The sequence below is a fragment of the Manis javanica genome, chromosome 2 (assembly GCF_040802235.1).
Source record: "Manis javanica isolate MJ-LG chromosome 2, MJ_LKY, whole genome shotgun sequence".
NCBI lineage: Eukaryota > Metazoa > Chordata > Mammalia > Pholidota > Manidae > Manis > Manis javanica.
In genome coordinates this window covers 69091817-69108909 of record NC_133157.1, presented here as the reverse complement: position 1 = coordinate 69108909, position 17093 = coordinate 69091817, and the positions used below count along the sequence as shown (strand labels likewise).

Below are 17093 nucleotides of genomic sequence, written 5' to 3'. Positions count from 1 at the left end.
AGAATGTGGTATCATTCTAACTACAGAGACATGAAAAGTTTGTTAGGTAGAACCATAGAATTCAAGAGCTAGTAGGGCCTTATGAATCACTCAAAACCCTTGATTTATAGAAAAAGAAACAGTTTTAGAAGGTGATCTCTCAGCTAGATCTTTGCTTCAACTACAGAGAGTGATGAGACAATTCACCATGTGTTAACATATGGAAAAATGAGATTCAGAATTAATAGGTTCTTAGATATTTTTCTAGAAATGATTTACCTCTAAAGTAATAAAACTTGAATTAAAGAAATTGAATTTGAAAGTTTCATAGGCTGGAAATTCATATAACATGGGCACTTTTAGTGTGCTGAGAAAACGAACTCTTCACTTCTTCCTTTACTCTGTTTTGAAGACAGGCTTAATCTTCTAAGCAAATTCTTAGTCAGTTTTTTTCCTTACCTTAATTGCGGAAGTATTTTTCTTCCCCTCTTAAGGTGAAATCTCTCTCTACCTCAGAAAGATGTTTCAGAAGTTGGCTTACACTAGTGTTGTTCCATATAGGACTGCTTGTTTTTGGGGATGATAAAGATGGATCAAGAAATATTACTTTGAGAACTCGTTACATCCTGATCAAGGATGGTGGGGCGCTTCATATTGGAGCAGAAAAATGCCGCTATAAATCCAAAGCGACAATTGTCTTGTATGGCAAGTCAGATGAAGGTGAAAGTATGCCAACATTTGGCAAAAAATTTATTGGTGTGGAAGCTGGCGGGACACTGGAGGTACACGGGACACAGAAAGCATCGTGGACGTTGTTGGCGAGAACTCTGCATTCATCAGGCTTGACCTTTAGGCCTTATGCCTTTGAAAAGGACTTTTCCAGGGGCCTCAACGTGAGGGTCTTTGACCAAGACACGGCGAAAAATTTGGAAATTGCAAGGTTTGATACCCACGAATACCACCACGAAAGCAGGCGACTTCAGGAGTTTCTGAGAGTCCAGGAGCCAGGACGGATTGTTGCTATAGCTGTTGGAGATTCAGCAGCCAAAAGCCTCTTACAAGAAACCATACAAATGATCCAGGACCGGTTGGGAAGCAAGCTGATCCAGGGACTGAGCTACAGGTGGGGATACACCTTTTTATTTCCCTTCCCAGCTGTGTATTCGAGTCTGTGTCTGTGGGAGGAGAGGCGGGTAGGTGGATGAAGAAGGGCAACACTGCCTAGCCTGACTGCAGGTGTCAGAATGGCCACTACTCTTTGGAGGTTTCGTTGCCCCTTGCATTGAAACATGAGGTTTATGAAGTACTTTGTGAACTAGAATCAGGCTTATGAAAAGTTCAGAACAGAAATGTACTGAAAAGCAATCAGGAAGTTTAAGGACAATTCTCTTTCATGATCTTCTGAAGATCATGTAAAATTGAGACCAATTGCGGCAACTTAGGAGTTGAAAGATCCTAACCTTTCCGTGCTAAGATGTAAAAGTTGCCTTAAAAGCCCAGAGGGCGGAACATAGACAGTGCTCTGTACTTTCTTGCAATCCTCTGCCAGAAAATTGGGATCTGCCTGTTGGGCTGGCACAGGTCAATGGAGCCTGGCGCACGGGGAGAAGAAAGGTGTAAGGCTAGGGTACGTCATCCGGGTAGTAGCATTCTTTTCTACTACAGATGGTTCTTGTGCTGTCTTCTAGTTAACACTGGTTTCCTAAGGCAGCCCTGAGACTGGGGAAGTAGCTGGCTCAACATTTAATTTAAAAAACCCGGAAGTTTTAATTCTGCTTACTGTTCTTAGTAAAGCTGGGGAATGTCTGCAGTGGAAAATAAGAGAATTTCAAAACTCACATGATGTTGAAATGGTCTAGTTATTATTTTCTCCTTTGATGGTTGGTTGATCTAAGTATTTTTCCCTTTGGTTGGTTGCTGAAAGGGAATATTATCTACAGAAAGTCTAGAGAAGCTAAGGCAAAATTCCTGAAGAAATAAGGTCAAATAATGTTTTTAAAATGCTTTTTCTTCAAAACCCAGGGAATGTTTAAGAGATGTTAAGAGCTGGGGACCTACAGAGGCTTAGATGAAAAGACACTATCTCAGGGCCCTTGTTAAATCTAGTGGATAAACAGAGACCTTAATAGATGAGGATCTTTCTATGAGGCACTTGGTATAGCTACAGTCTATGACAGGGCATAAATAGAAGGAGCCCAGAATCGGCCCAAGGAACCAGTGGAGACTTCCCAAGGTGCCTGAGGGAGGGCTGGGAGTGTGTGAAGGAGGGCTTTCCAGATGGAGGGAATAGCATGTGTAAAGCCTCTGAGGGGTGTGTGTGAGTGTTGTGTGTGCATATTTTTAAATATACTACACATACAGAAAAGTGCTTAAAAACAAAGTGTGCATTTAATGCATAATTACAATATGATACCTGGGTAGCTACCATCCAGATCAAGACATAGAAATTGCCAGCACCCAAAGTCCCCCTGTTGTTCCCTCCTGTTCACTGGTCACTCGCTTTGCTCCCCGGAGGTCACCACTCCTGAATTTGTGAAGAATACTAGATACTGTAAATACTAGATATTCTAAATAAATACTAAGTGTAGGTTTGCCTGTTTCTGAACTTCATTTAAGTGCAAGCAGGCATTATATCTTATTTTGTGTCTGGCTTCTTGTCTCAACTCTCAGTTACTGTCATTTATGTTGTCGCTTGCAGTGCCTGCTCATTTCACTGCTATTTATTCTCTACTGCATGACTGCACCACGGTGTGGTTACTGCTGGACATCTGGCTGGTTTTCCAGTGTGGACCTCTGTTATGAAAAGTGCTTCTCCAAATGTTCTTACTCTTCTCTTGATGCACATATTTATATCATTTATAGACCTTGGAGGAACTGTGGCCTTTTCAAAGTTAGGCACCCACTTTGTTTCATTACCCAGTAAGGCCAAGGATGACAGCTTTTGTCTCTTTATGCCATCAGTTGTTCTATATTCGTGTGATCATTATCTATGAATATTTTGACCCTTTTTGGTTCCTCTCTCTCCTGGGAATCTCTTAAAGGCAATTTAGGGAGTAAATTTGCTTTAAAATACTGCTGCTGATCTGCCAGAGGAATTAGAGTTGTGATCTTTTGCCAGCCTTTCATTACTTTGACATTATCTGCAATGTACGTAAACATGCCCCTTTGAAGATAATGTTCTGGTGTGTTGAAATTTTCCCCAAGTGGAGGAGGGAAGTAGGAGGGCTTGGGAGGTAATGTCAGTAGAACAGAACATTGTTCTATAGTTGCTGAGGCAGTTCTGGTAAATAAAGGAGGCCTCTGGTATTTTCCCTCTCCTTTCCTCTCACACAGGAGATAATAAATAGACATTCTTCATTTGCATCTTTCTGCTGTATCAAGGAATATAAATAGAGCTATAAAGCATAGTCAGCCAATGGGTAGCTAATCCGTGCAGCGGCGGTAGGCTTTGGTTAACTTTTATCTGTGGATATCCAGCCATCTGCTTGGCACAGATTACATTTGGCATTTATTTTTTCCTAGAGTAGGAAGTTGACATTTTTCTTTTCATGTTTTAACTCAGGAGTCTTAAGGCAAATTTGCAGTCTTTTTGTCTTTGTTCTTTTTTTTTTTTTTTTTTTTTTTGGCCACAAGCTTGAGTAGTTCCCTGGGATGTTTATCACAGAAATAAAGTAGCATTTTCAAATAGATTGTTTTCAACAAGTAGACACATGGTACAATTTAAAAATCTGTTGGATAATGAAAAATGGCTTTAATTTGAGGATTAAGAAACCAGTGACCCAGTGGTTCACAGCCTCACTTGCACTCTAAGATTTCCTAAAATTCCATGCCCAAGACCCACCCCGTAAAACATTTCCATCAGGCTCTCCAAAGGGTTAGGACCCCCCAGGCAGTTGATACGCAGTTGATAACTACTGCTCTCACCTCTAACCTCTAACTCAGGGGTTCTCAGTGTAGTCCCCAGACCTGCAGCCTACAAACTTGATAAAAATGCATACTCTGGCCCCACTTCTAACTTCAGAGGGTAGGGTCTGGCAGAAGGATTTGACCGCCCTCCCAGTGATCCTGATGCCTTCAGCAGTTTGTGAACCAGTTTTAATTCTGTGCTGCACATTCAGCTCCTCTCTGGCAAACTTTAAAAACATAGTAATGTTGAATGCCACCTGTAGAGGCTATGATTGAGAGGATCTGGGTGGGGTTTGAGCAGCGATACGCTCCTAAAGCTCCCTGTGCGATTCTATCATGCAGCCAGACCTGAGAACATTGTAGAGAGTAGAGTTGAAAAAGAGAGTAGGTGATCATCATTTTAAAAGAAGGAAAAAAAAATTCGCTTGTGGCCAGGATGATAGGCGCATGAAATGGGTGTGTACTGAGGAAGGAAGTCCGTGATTAATGGAATTCACTGTCATCACATCGGTGTTTCACCTGTTACAGAGCTGAATAAAAACAAGGACTTAAAATCCAGGTGCGTTTCCTTCTGTGACGTCGGTCACTTCATTCAGGATTTGGACTTGCAACCTCACATGGAAGAAGAGGTTGGAAGGACTGGCAAAAATGAGATGAGAATTGTTAACAGCACCTGACGTCACATCCAGGTCAGGGATTTGGGTCAGTATCGTGACAAATAATCAAATGCATGGGCTATTTTTTCTTCTAGGCAAGCCTGGGCTTTGGTCGGTGTCATTGACGGCGGAAGTACTTCTTGCAATGAATCTGTGAGAAACTATGAAAACCATAGTAGTGGAGGGAAGGCTCTTGCCCGAAGAGAATTTTACACTATGGAGGGTCAGAAGTTCGCAGTGACAGCTTACAGTGAATGGATTGAAGGTAAGCAAGTACAGGTTCTACCCTTGGAAGACCTTGGTAAGTATTGTGACAGATGGTTTTTTTCTTAAATAAAGTATAGGTGACATAATATTATAATGGTGTCAGGTGTGTAACAAAGTGATTTGACATTTATATGCATTATATAGTACTCCTCATAGTATAATTACCATTTGTCATCGTACCAAATTATTATAATATTTTTTACTGTATTTCCCTATGTTGTACCTTTCATCCCCATGACTTTTATATTTTATAATTGGAAGGTTGTACTTCTTGATCCCCTTCATCTGTTTTGACTAAACCCCACCCCCAAACCCTCTGGCAACCACCAGTTGAGACAGATTTTTTTAAGTGATGCTGTATCCAAATGGCAATCTGGTTAGATTTCTCAACTGATTGAAGAGGAGAACTATAGTTTCCCTACTGTACCTGATCTTTGAGACTTAAGAGTTCTCTCTGGACTAGAGGATGATCTATTCTAGTTTAGGTACCCCCCAGCTGGACTTGGTTCATGATTCTTGAAGCATGTAATGGGCTGAACTAGTTAGAAGTGATTTGTTTCCTAATTTGATACCAGTTGAACCAATCTGGGTGTGACAGGTGAGCTGTCTTTGCTTATGTTCCAAGACAGTGAACATTCTGTAATACTTTCACTCTTCTCTTTATGTAGTCATGCCAGCGATCAGTAAATAATACCTTTGAACTCATGCTTTGCAAACAAACCTCATTTTCTTAGTAATTTTTCCGTGATGACCCAGCTAATGCGTTTATATTAGGGACAAATTGGGAAACAGAAAAGTTCAAAGGAAAAATTAATCTTTAACCCTCTCACTCAGAGATAATTATCTTGATGCAGATAATCTAGTATTTTTTTTTTTATATTCTCTTTGTTCCCTAGTGTTCATTTGGTTTTGTTTTCCTCTCTTTAAATAAGGTACTATAAGGTTACCTTAGGTTCTTCAACATAATTTTTATTATGATCCATCTTTCAGAAGAACTATTAATTGTTTGAGTAATACCTAGCCCTGGTTGTTTAGGGAACTTCTGACTTTTTTCTTCTAAGGATGTTCACTGTGGACTTTTTTTTTTACTTACCCATTTTATAGCAAGATTTTTTGGCTCCAGGTGTGGATTGATTGACAAGCCTCCTGTCCATGCTTGTCCACCACCTTTCTTTTCCAACCAGATACTTTAACCAAAATTTATGCAAAATTAGTAAGAGGTGCTTTATTACATCTGTAATTATCCAGAAAAGTTTATTTTAGACTGGGCTCATACCTCTGATTTGAGCAACAATGTAGCCAAGTGTTTACTAAAATGGATTTCTGGAGACAGAATGTCTGGGTCATCTCCTAGCTCCTTTACTTGTTATATGATGGTAAGAATGTGACTTTAACTTCCTAACTCTCAGCTTCTTCATCTGAAAAGTGGGGATAATAGAAACTGTCACATAGGGCTGCTCAAAATAATCAAATGTGAAGAATAGGAAGTTTTTAGCATAACACATACATAGTAAGCACTCAATGTTAGCTATTTTAATGATGATGCCAAAAGGATAATAGTGTATTTTGTATCATTATAATTAGAGAAAGTCTTTTATTTTAAAACAAATAGAATTCCGTGTACGTGCAGCGACTTTTCCATGTTTGGGGTGGGTTTGGGGTGAGGAGATGGATCTGTAATGGAGGAGGAAGCTGGAATCAAGCCTCAGGTTTCTGCCTCCAGGACTTCTGCTCTAACCATTACTTCATGGTTGCCTCTGGCAAAAAGCAAAAGAGAAGCATTTCTTAGCAGGAATCTGGACCTGCATTAAGAGTTCATGGAACTACTGCCAGTAAGATTCCAGGCAGAGGCTAATGACTGACAAACCTTGAGTCACATTTCCTCTGTGGGAAGTTTTGTTGTGCATTTCCACATTACCGATGACCACTCATTTCTGGAAGAGGGTACATTCTAGCTGTCTGTCATCAGATATGACTTGTGTCCCATGTTCTCGGTGACTTTTCCTTTCTAGAAGAGGTGGAAATTCTCTCGAGGGAATGAGGAGGATAAACTTACTTCCTTTCATACTTGCAAATCAGTAGTGCCAATAGGAGACAATCTTAGGCGGGATTTTCTTCTGAAGCCAGAAAAAGAGAGGAATTATTGAATAATGCAGATCTTCCCCATCTAACCTTCTGGCTTTACTATTTTTTTTAAACAGGAACAAATTCTAATGATCTTTTAAGTCAAAATTTATTTATCTAGTAATCCTTTCTTAAAGCATCATAGAAATTTGATATGAAAAAATTAGTATTTTAATTACCCCTTTTAAGATTATTATTTTGGGGGGTGGTGAGTAAAATCTGAACATTTGGGTAGTGATAGTCATAGTCATTGCTGCCATGAGGTTTTGGTTCTCTTAGTTCTTTTTTTTTTTTTTTTTGGTATCATTAAATTGCAATTACATGAGCATTATGGTTACTAGACTCCCCCCATTATCAAATCTCCCCCACATACCCCATTAACAGTCACTGTCCATCAGCATAGTAAGATGCTATAGAATCACTACTTGTCTTCTCTGTGTTGTACAGTCTCCCCTGTGGTCCCCTAACCCCCGCTACCTAATGTCTGCTAATGGTAATGCCCCCTTTTCCCCCTTATCCTTCCCTTCCCACCCATCCTCCCCGTTCTCTTAGTTCTTAACCTGTCTGTTTTGATTCTTGAGAGAGCAGAATTCCAGTTGGACTCTGGAATTAAGTTAGTGTCCAGTTCTGTGCTGTACGATTTTTGAGCTGTTTATTCAAACTCTCTGACCTTTGGTTTTTTTCATCTCTAAGGGATATAAAATTCCTTTCTCCCCAAGTTGTTCTGATGAAAAGTTCTTAAGCGTGTGCAATCTTAGCAACTGTTAGCTGCTTTTACAGTTATTATTGATATTATTTAGACAAAATCCCATTATAAGTTTTAGTATCTGGTTGCAAGGAACATTATAAGAAAGAGAAAGCCCTTTACTTTTATTAGGTACCTTTCTTTTGGTGCTTGGTAGAAACAGAAAGGTATGGTAGATGAGAGTCTAAAGAAACAGAATCCAAGACTTGTTCAGATTAGGTTTAATCAGGATAGTTGGCTCATGGCTGTAAGGATGTCTGTGTGATTGCTTGTCCTTTGCCTGAATTTCCCTCTTTTTGATTCCCTTAATTTAAGTAAATATGTTTTTTCACTTCTGCCACTGACCCTTAGAGTCAGTATGTTAAAGTAGCCCCCGAGTTGTATGCCAGTTAATTAGAAGGATATAATGGTGAAGCACAGATATTTAGTAAACAGGTATCTTTGGAAAGGGATGTTTTACCTTCTCCACTGGTGTTAAGAGGTGGCTTCTATTTATTCTGAATACATTTGCATTATATCAGCCTGTGGCTTAGGACAGATTATACTGCAGATGTTTTAGAAGAGGGAAATGTTTCTACACTTGGTGGCTTAAAAAAAAAGTGTACATTATGGAGATGTTGAATTGATTTTTCAGTTTTCATTGCCTAATTGGGAGCCAACTTTGAGTTTCAAAAGGGGAGGTATCAGGAGAGAGGAGTAATTCGTAGTCCCCGGATCACGCAGTTGATCTTACCCCAGGCGGGGGGCTGAGTTGGCCAGGGCACTATCAGGTGGCCTTCGGGTCAGTTGCAGATCACCATGAGAATGCTCATCCCTTCAGCAGACCACCTGCGAGTCTGCACTGGGAGGTGGACAGAGTAGTGAATACACAGATGGATGTATCCAAGGAGGTGTGCTCTTCCCCCATTGCGAAGGTGTGAATAGCAGAATGAGAATCCTGGAGAGAGGCTCCTTCCAGCAAGGATGTATGGAAAATCTTTAAAGATTCACCTGAGCTTTATAAGGTGGATAATATCTCGGTCGGTGAATTAAGAGTGAAAGGACCTTGTAGATAAAGGATGAAGCATGAGCAAAGGCACAGAAATGAGAGATTGCCTGAGGGAAGGTTTTTTTCTCAGCGTTATGTGTGTGATAATGTCCTATCACTCATCCTGTCCTGTGTGTGGATCAAATCACAATACTGCGTATTTATTATAAACCTATTTGTTGTTCGACAGTATCTACTGAGTATGATGTTTTTATGACATTTTAGGATGGTTTGGGAGCAGTGTGACAGTCGAAGTACTAAGTTAAAATACAACAAGAGCTGTGGGGATTCAGAGCCTTTAGCAAAATCACTCAAGATTAGTTCGCTGAAATGTGACATCTCATACCCCTTGTGGCTAGGGGGACGTGGGGACGAGGATCTGTATTTTCATCTTTCTATCATCAGTATCTGCAGAATGACTGGCACGTGGTTAGCATTAGTAAAACTTTGCTGACTTGTGTTTATCTTATCTTCTAATTTGTGAATCTGTGAGGGGGTTGGTTTTAGGGGAAAAAAAAAAATTCCTGCTAACTCATTGCCTTCTTTCCTGCCTGCTTGCTGGTGTAGGTGTTTCCTTTTCAGGTTTCCGCGTAGAGGTGGTGGATGGAGTGAAGCTTCATCTGCTGAACGATGTTAGTAGCTGGAAACCTGGAGACCAGATTGTGGTCGCTAGCACAGACTATTCTATGTACCAGGCAGAGGAATTCACGCTTCTGCCCTGTCCGGAGTGCAGCCGTTTCCAGATCAAAGCCAAAGGTATCAGACTGCTCATGATGCTGCTTGGAAAATACTCTTTTCTTGGGATTTGATTGCTGGAGTCCCTCCCCATGCCGCCCCCACCCCCGGTCTTCTTCTTCTCCTTCTCCACCACCGTCATCACCACCACCACCCTCCATATTGAAGGTCTGAGCAGAAGGTGCTTTGAACGCTGTACCCCAGAGGTTGTTGGATACAAGTACTGTACTTACAGAGCAGTAGGGTTGCGGTGTATGATATATAGCAGGCAAATCAGTGTTTCTTTTTTTAAAAACAAAATAGATGTGGACTGGGCGGGTTGACCCTTCCTCCCGCCCCCCCAAGAGCCAAACCCAACTATAACTACTTCATTTATCAATTCTTTCTTTTTAATTAAAAAAACAAACAAACTCATGTTTTTTGAGTGCCTGACTACTTCCTTGGCAAAAAGTAGATCTCACACATTTTTAAAATGGAACCAAGAAGGTATTTTCATAAGCCAGTATTTCCTGTCATAATCTTGACTAATGCTTTTTGTGGGGGAGTGCAATGTGCAGTGAGATTCTTGCTGTTAGCTGTGCTTACGAAGAATGCTTCACATTTGTCAGGTGCTTATTCCGAGCCCGGTTAACTGGCCGGTGTCTTCATATGTTGCCTCCATGATGGGATGCATTGTGCATTTCACTCATTATATTGCTTTCCTTGCTCTGTACTTAAGAGTTTATAGTAACTATATAATAAGTACTCACAGGTTAATTCAGAGTTTTGAGGTTTATGGGAAAATTATTTGCTTTAAAAAAATAGGATGAGGGGCTCACCTGGCTCTTTTCCTCTGTGTTTCATTCTGTGTTGTACTTTTCCTTTTGGATAATAAGCAAAAACAAAAGCCCCAAACTATGATACCATCTGGCATTGGTTTTGTTTGGGAATTCCCATTCTTGTTAACAAGTCTACATGATAAGTGACTCTCTGATGATCTCAACTCCTTGATTTATTTGTATTTTTTTCGTTCCTGAGTTTATGCAATAAGAACATTGGAGAAAAAGCTCATTAGGAAAGTGTTTCTAAATTTCTAAGAAAGGTGGGAATTTAAAAGAGTGCATAATAATATTAAAATAAATGGGGAAGCAAAGTTGGTAATTTCTTTCCAGTTAATGTCCAAATGCAGATTATTTTAGCTCTGAAATAGAAGCAAAAACAATTTGATGCCCTGAAACGCAGCGTCTACAAAACCCTTAGTTTGTCTGGACTCCCCATACATTTGTTCATGAGCTCTCAAGGGAATAGAGCAAGAGCATGTGGGCAGGACCCATATGGATTCTTAGGCAGATTCCATATTATTGGTGCTGGTCAGGGGAGGATGGAGCATCTTTAGGGAGGAACAAGCTGTGTGTCTATGCGTGGGTTTGATAGGTGTTAATGAAGGTTCAGGTATTGGGTGGGTAGTGAGACTAGATAATCTTTAAAATCCTTGCTTCCTGGGATTCTGTGGTTCTGAGGCAGGTAGTACATTTTGATAAGGTCTTGGAGTTAGAGAATAAAAAAGACTGTCTTTTTGATGTAAGTTTTGTGTTTTCTTTGTTCTTATATTCTTTTTTCCTTGCCCATATCTACCAGAAACCCCTCAGTTCCTGCACATGGGTGAGATCATAGATGGTGTAGACATGAGAGCTGAGGTTGGAATTCTTACCCGGAATGTTGTCATCCAAGGAGAAATGGAAGACTCTTGCTATGCTGAAAACCAGTGCCAGTTCTTTGATTATGATACTTTTGGGGGACATATCATGGTAGGCAAAGCATTTAATGAGTTCTTTAAAACCCTAGTTGTCAAATACTAACCTGGACCTGTAGTTAATCCATTTAAGAATTGTTCCAAGAATTAAGTCAGTTTGCACTGGGAAGAACCAATCACACAGAGATAAAAATACCCCCCCACACACACAAAAAATTATCTTGGTGTCCATTCATGTGATCTCTGAAAGAACCAATTGGTTCTTTTTAAAACATAATGATATGAAAGTGTGGGTAGTAGTAATACACACATACAAAATATGTTTCTGTAAGAATATGTTTTGTGTGAAGATCTTTATTCTCTAGAAGTGTTGTACACTGTATGTGGTAAACATTGCTCTCTGTACTTATGTTTTGGGCTTTCTGGGTTACACTTGGCTACCGGTGTTTTAAAAACAGTTTTTGTGCATTGAGTAGGCTGTGTGGTGGTTAGCAACATTTCTGTTACACTGATTTCTGAGATACCAGTCAATTCCTTTGTTTTTTAGATGTATGATTGAAAATCCAGTGTTTAAAGAGTGCTCCAATTATAGGTCACAGGAATTTTTAAGAAAGAACTGAAGTAAACAATATTATATACTAACTAAAACATGGAGGGAGGATTTAGACATAACTATCAAACTACAGTTGAATTTATAGAGGTGAAAGAAAAAGATGAGATTGGAAATGACCAAATTTGAATGTATACAGAACTCATATCTGAACTTTCCTGGTTACATTTCCATTATTGCTAACAAGTGGCTATTTTTTCTGGCTCTATAAAGTAGTCACTTAGGTAAAGAAACTTTTGTTGCATTATTATTAAAAAAATTTTTTTTTAAATTGAAGTGTACTTGCTGTAATATACAATATCATAGCCTTTGTTACCTTTTTAACTGGAGATACAGGCAAACAGGATGCGAAAGACAATAAATATTTTAACATGTATTCTCCGTCAGACATTTCCTACTAAAACAGGTTTCTTTGCTGCTTTGCTATTTTGAAATGGATCAGTTTGACTTTGGTTATCCTGTCTTGTAGATAAGGAAAAACTTTACTTCAGTTCATCTTTCTTACGTGGAACTGAAACACATGGGGCAGCAGCACCTGGGCCGGTATCCGGTTCATTTCCACCTGTGTGGTGACGTGGATCATAAAGGAGGGTACAGACCCACAACCTTTGTGGACGGCCTTTCTATTCATCATAGCTTCTCAAGATGCATCACTGTGCATGGGACAAATGGCTTGCTGGTAAGTAGCCTCACATAACATTATGCTGGTGCCTGTTGCTGAAAGCTAGCTCTCCTTCAGTCTCAGGACTCCTCAATTTTACGTAAGTAAGCCGTTACCCCACATGCCTTACCCGCTCCTGCTTTTACTGAGAATTCTGCTGTTTTTCTCTATTCTCTTAAGACGTCAGTCAAACCTGACATTTGACTTTGCCTCTTCAGTTAAGATTTAAGCTAGTTTTTGCATACCTACTGAGCATGCTACAGGAATAGCACATGCCACTTAAACCACAATCAGCCTTGCTACCAATGACATTATACCCCTGTATTTCTGCAGATAAAAGACACCATTGGATTCGACACTCTAGGTCATTGTTTCTTTTTGGAAGATGGTGTTGAACAGAGAAATACTCTGTTTCACAATCTGGGACTCCTCACCAAGCCAGGGACCCTCCTCCCCACTGACAGGAATAACTCCATGTGCACCACCTTGCGAGAGAAGGTGTTTGGAAGTTATGTCCCTGTACCTGCCACTGACTGCATGTGAGTAACGGGCAGAGAGAAAAACAGTGGGATGGTCAAGTCCTTCGACTTGTGGGGAAGGCATTTTTGGGGGATGTTTTTAGTGGGCAGGATTTTTTATGACAAATGTCTCAATCACCTTAAAAAATGCCTTGCAGGGCGGTTTCAACTTTCTGGATTGCTCATCCCAACAATAATCTGATTAGTAATGCAGCTGCAGGCTCACAGGTAAATAATAATTGAAGTCCTTTCAGTTTTGTATTCATGTCATAAATGCTCTGGTTGTATGGGTATAAAGTAATGTGTGGCAGACTAATCAAGCATGACCTTATTTTCTGGTCCTGCTTGTTTAGTTGAGAACGGGATATGGTTGAGATGATTTCTTCTATTGCTTCTAAATCATTCACGCCAGTTAGTACCTATGAGTACCATAAGGCGGATGCCAAGTGGAGGAAAAGAGGTGGGCTGATATCTATGATCATCTTACCATCTCCAGAGTGTGTTTTTTTAAAATTATACAATATTATATAGATTACAGGTGTACAACATAGTGAATTGACAATTGCATATATTGCAAAATACTTACCAAGGTAAGTGTAGTTACTGTCTGTAACATACAAAGATACTATTACAGACTACATATTCCCTATGCTCTGCTTTTCATCCCTGTGACTTATTTATTTATTTTATTAAGGTATCATTAATATGCACTCTAATGAAGTCTTCATAAGAAAACCAATGTGGTTACTACATTCACCCTTATTATCAAGTCCCCCCCATAGCCCATTACAGTCACTGTCCATCGGTGTAGTAAGATGCCACAGTGTCCCTACCTGTCTTCTCCAGAGTGTGTTTTTAATGTATTCTGTGCAGTCTTTCTGGTTTCTCATATTTAATTCATGTGTGGCCAGGTAATTGATTGTTTCAGTTTTCAGTCTGATGAACAAAGAAAGCCTTAGCTTTTCTTAATGGTAATGGATTGTTTTGCAGAATACTATGACAGCTGTCATTCTGGTCAAGGGCACATATTTTGTTAAATGCAGGGGGCATGTACACTTGGAGATTTTATCCCCTTAAAGCAGCTAAATTCATCTGGGTGCTGTTAACTGTGTGCCTTGTATCATTTCACACACACGTGACTAACTTAAAGAATAAATGAGCTGTTTTTGGATGGCAGAAATGTGTCCTGGGTAAACTTGTAGAAATTTACATTTATAATAAAGTGTGATTTAAAAATGCTACTTTTTAAAAATAAAATGAATCTTTAAGATATTTACTACATGATTAAATCTGTGCTGAAGACTATAGTACAGAAATATATACTTTGCAGCAATGCCTACATACTCATATGCAGACATCATGGCTATTAAAATTTTAAAAAGGAAAGAAATACGTAGCATTTTTTTCCCAGGTCAGAGTAAAAGATTGGCTGAAGGGAGTATTTCTCTGAGATAACTGAAATAAGGCTTCACTGGGTGCCAGTGGAATTCATATCCATGATTTTCCTTAAAAACCTAAAACCTAAAATTCTTACTTAACAAGGCAGAGACCTGGACATTTAATCATTCCACGTTTCCATTAATTCATTTTTCCTCAAATATTTGTTGATCCCATATGTGGTGTGTCTTGGGAATTTCTAATTAGAAAATGAGTTTTTGGGTGAAGGTGACCGAGTTTGAAGGGCAGTTGTACTTCAGGATCATCTTCTGATTGGTGTTGATTCCAAGTGAACAGCCAGAGCTGAGATTCCTTTAGTTGTTTTCAGAAGTCATGGGTTGAAGATCAAAGCAAATTGCAGTCTTTGAAAAATGTCAACTAAGGTTGCCAGAAACCCCTCCTTAGGCTCACATGAGAAAAGAAGCAAGCAAGTCTCTGTCTCTTCCACCTATGTATCCATCCTTTCCATTCTGAGCTTTTCTTTCTTTTTACTCTAGAGAAACTGTTCCAGTAAAGCTGATGTTTTGGCAAGGGTTTTCCTCCCAAAATAATCAAACTCTTTTTTCTTGTACCTTTCCACTGCTGTTCACAAACGTCCCTTCACCCATTTTGACACCACTGTGTTTAACTGGAAATGGCTGCTACCCTCGACTCCCCACCCCACCATGCACCCCAGAGGGTTCACTGTGCCCTCAGCTTACAGGGCTATGGTATGGAGCCATCTCTGCAACCCTCCAAGTCTTCTTCCATTGCCTCTTTTGTGCCCGAAAGAGTGGTGGTGGTAATCATATTTTTCAGAGCAGTTTGTTTTCTTAAGACCCATCTGTAAGTTTTTATCATGGAAAAATGTTAACTACTGCATCCATTTTGGTGGGTAGGTATATATGCTTTGCATCTGTCGATGCTCCTAAAGGACTCAATTTGTTACAACTAATATAGTATTTATTACATTGATTGTATTTCAGTTCTCTCTGTATGTCTCGTTAGACAATGAATTCTTTGAGAAGAATCATAATGTACACCTGGCACATAGTGAGTGCTAAGTAAATGTTTGCAAAATTTTAATCAGTGCTATACCTTAGACTATATGTGTAAGTTTTAACAACCTGTTTAATTGAAGTTCCATGATGTGAACTTTGCGCTGTTTTTTACTGAAATTGTAAAAAAGATTGTCGGAATTGTAAAAGAAAAGATTGTCACGGGGACTGAGGACATTTCGTTTTGATATTTATATCTCATTTTGAATACCGAGACGTTTCCAACTGTTCTGCTGCTCCTGTTAAGGTCAGTAATACTGAAATGGAACAGGCAGGATCCAGAGGGAGACAGCATCTCGATTCATGCATGTGGTGGTTTTTTTTTTTTCGCTTTGGCAAAAATTGGCCTCAGGACAGGAAGGGCATTGGAGTTGTTTGAAAGAAGTCAGTGAGCTCTGTGTGTCGGTGGATAGTTGTTTAATGGGTATGACTCATCTACTGATCAGATTTGGAGGTAAACAGAAAAACCACCCCTATTGCTAAAAGGCTGTGCTATCCTGGTCACATGGAGGGAAGCAAGGTCTGTTAGGTTCTAATTCTGCATAACTTGTTCAAGTTGATATTGATGGAGAAGTTATTTTTGAAAGTGAGTCTTGGTACCAGTCAGTTATTTCTTTGCAATTCTGCAAGCAAGATTAAATGAACTTTTTTTGTTTGTAGAGCACGATATAATGCTTTGACAGTGCCAGCTGAGTGCTAAACTTTGTATAGTCAATTCTGAACCTGAAAAGATGAAACATAGGTGTTAAAAGATGAAACTTGCTTGTGAAGCACTTTGTTTATTGTGGGTGTTCCATAGAGGTAGCTTTATAAAATAAGGCTTTTAATGAGCTTGCCCTTTTAATTATAGGATGCTGGAATATGGTATTTATTCCACAAGGAACCTACTGGGGAGTCCACTGGCTTGCAGCTCTTAGCAAAACCAGAGCTCACTCCATTGGGTATATTTTATAACAACAGGGTCCATTCAAGTTTTAAGGTAAGTTCCTAAGTTTCAACAAACAGTATGTGTGATTTACAAGGTAAAGGATGGAGACTGCTGTGCTTCCAACTGAGACATGTCAGTTTTAGGTAGAACTTGTCATCAGAGAAAGTAATTTGTGATTAAAAAAAACAACATTCTGGGTGTATATACAGCATTTGTACCTACACAGGAATATATGCCAAAACTCACATGCTTATACAATCTGTGTAATTACAATGATGGGCTTTTGTCCTCGTCCCCTCTCTCAATCCTTCCTTCCTCTCACCTTCCTTCCGATCTTTAATGTCACTGTATGTTTCAGGGATGTACATGTTAGATCATATGCTTCTGGGGGCTAAGAACCATGTGTGCTCTCTCTCTGAGGTCACAGTGCTGAGAGTGTCCGATTGTGCAATTAAGCAATTATCTCACTACATAATTAGTATTAAGATATTTGACCTAATTTAAAATGACGCAGATAAATAAACTAAAGGCCACTTAGAAATCCCAGTTTCCATGATATTTGGCACTTAACCCCCCCTCCTTGGTGGTAAATACATTTGGTTCCTTTGTGCTCAAAAGGCACTTTGATGTTTTCATTATATGATACAGTGCCCAGATTCTTTACCCTGATGTGATCCACTTTGAAGTTCAATTAATACTTTCTATCTATGATACTCAAAGGAGCTTCCAAA

At 39.5% G+C, this 17093-nt stretch overlaps 1 protein-coding gene across 5 annotated transcripts in view; it reads left to right on the top strand.

The window, feature by feature from the left end:
* CEMIP2 (cell migration inducing hyaluronidase 2) overlaps positions 1 to 17093 on the top strand; it is a 76032-nt gene that overhangs the window by 21465 nt on the left and 37474 nt on the right. For 4 of the 5 annotated variants that reach the window (XM_073228643.1, XM_073228644.1, XM_036991154.2 and 1 more), the window contains exons 4-11: positions 541 to 1102; positions 4637 to 4806; positions 9272 to 9460; positions 11057 to 11226; positions 12251 to 12460; positions 12776 to 12981; positions 13119 to 13188; positions 16285 to 16413. In XM_073228643.1, coding sequence (XP_073084744.1) covers positions 541 to 1102; positions 4637 to 4806; positions 9272 to 9460; positions 11057 to 11226; positions 12251 to 12460; positions 12776 to 12981; positions 13119 to 13188; positions 16285 to 16413 — 1706 coding nt within the window. The remainder of the gene's footprint in view (positions 1 to 540; positions 1103 to 4636; positions 4807 to 9271; positions 9461 to 11056; positions 11227 to 12250; positions 12461 to 12775; positions 12982 to 13118; positions 13189 to 16284; positions 16414 to 17093) is intronic. The other variant, XM_073228645.1, reaches the window with a different exon arrangement.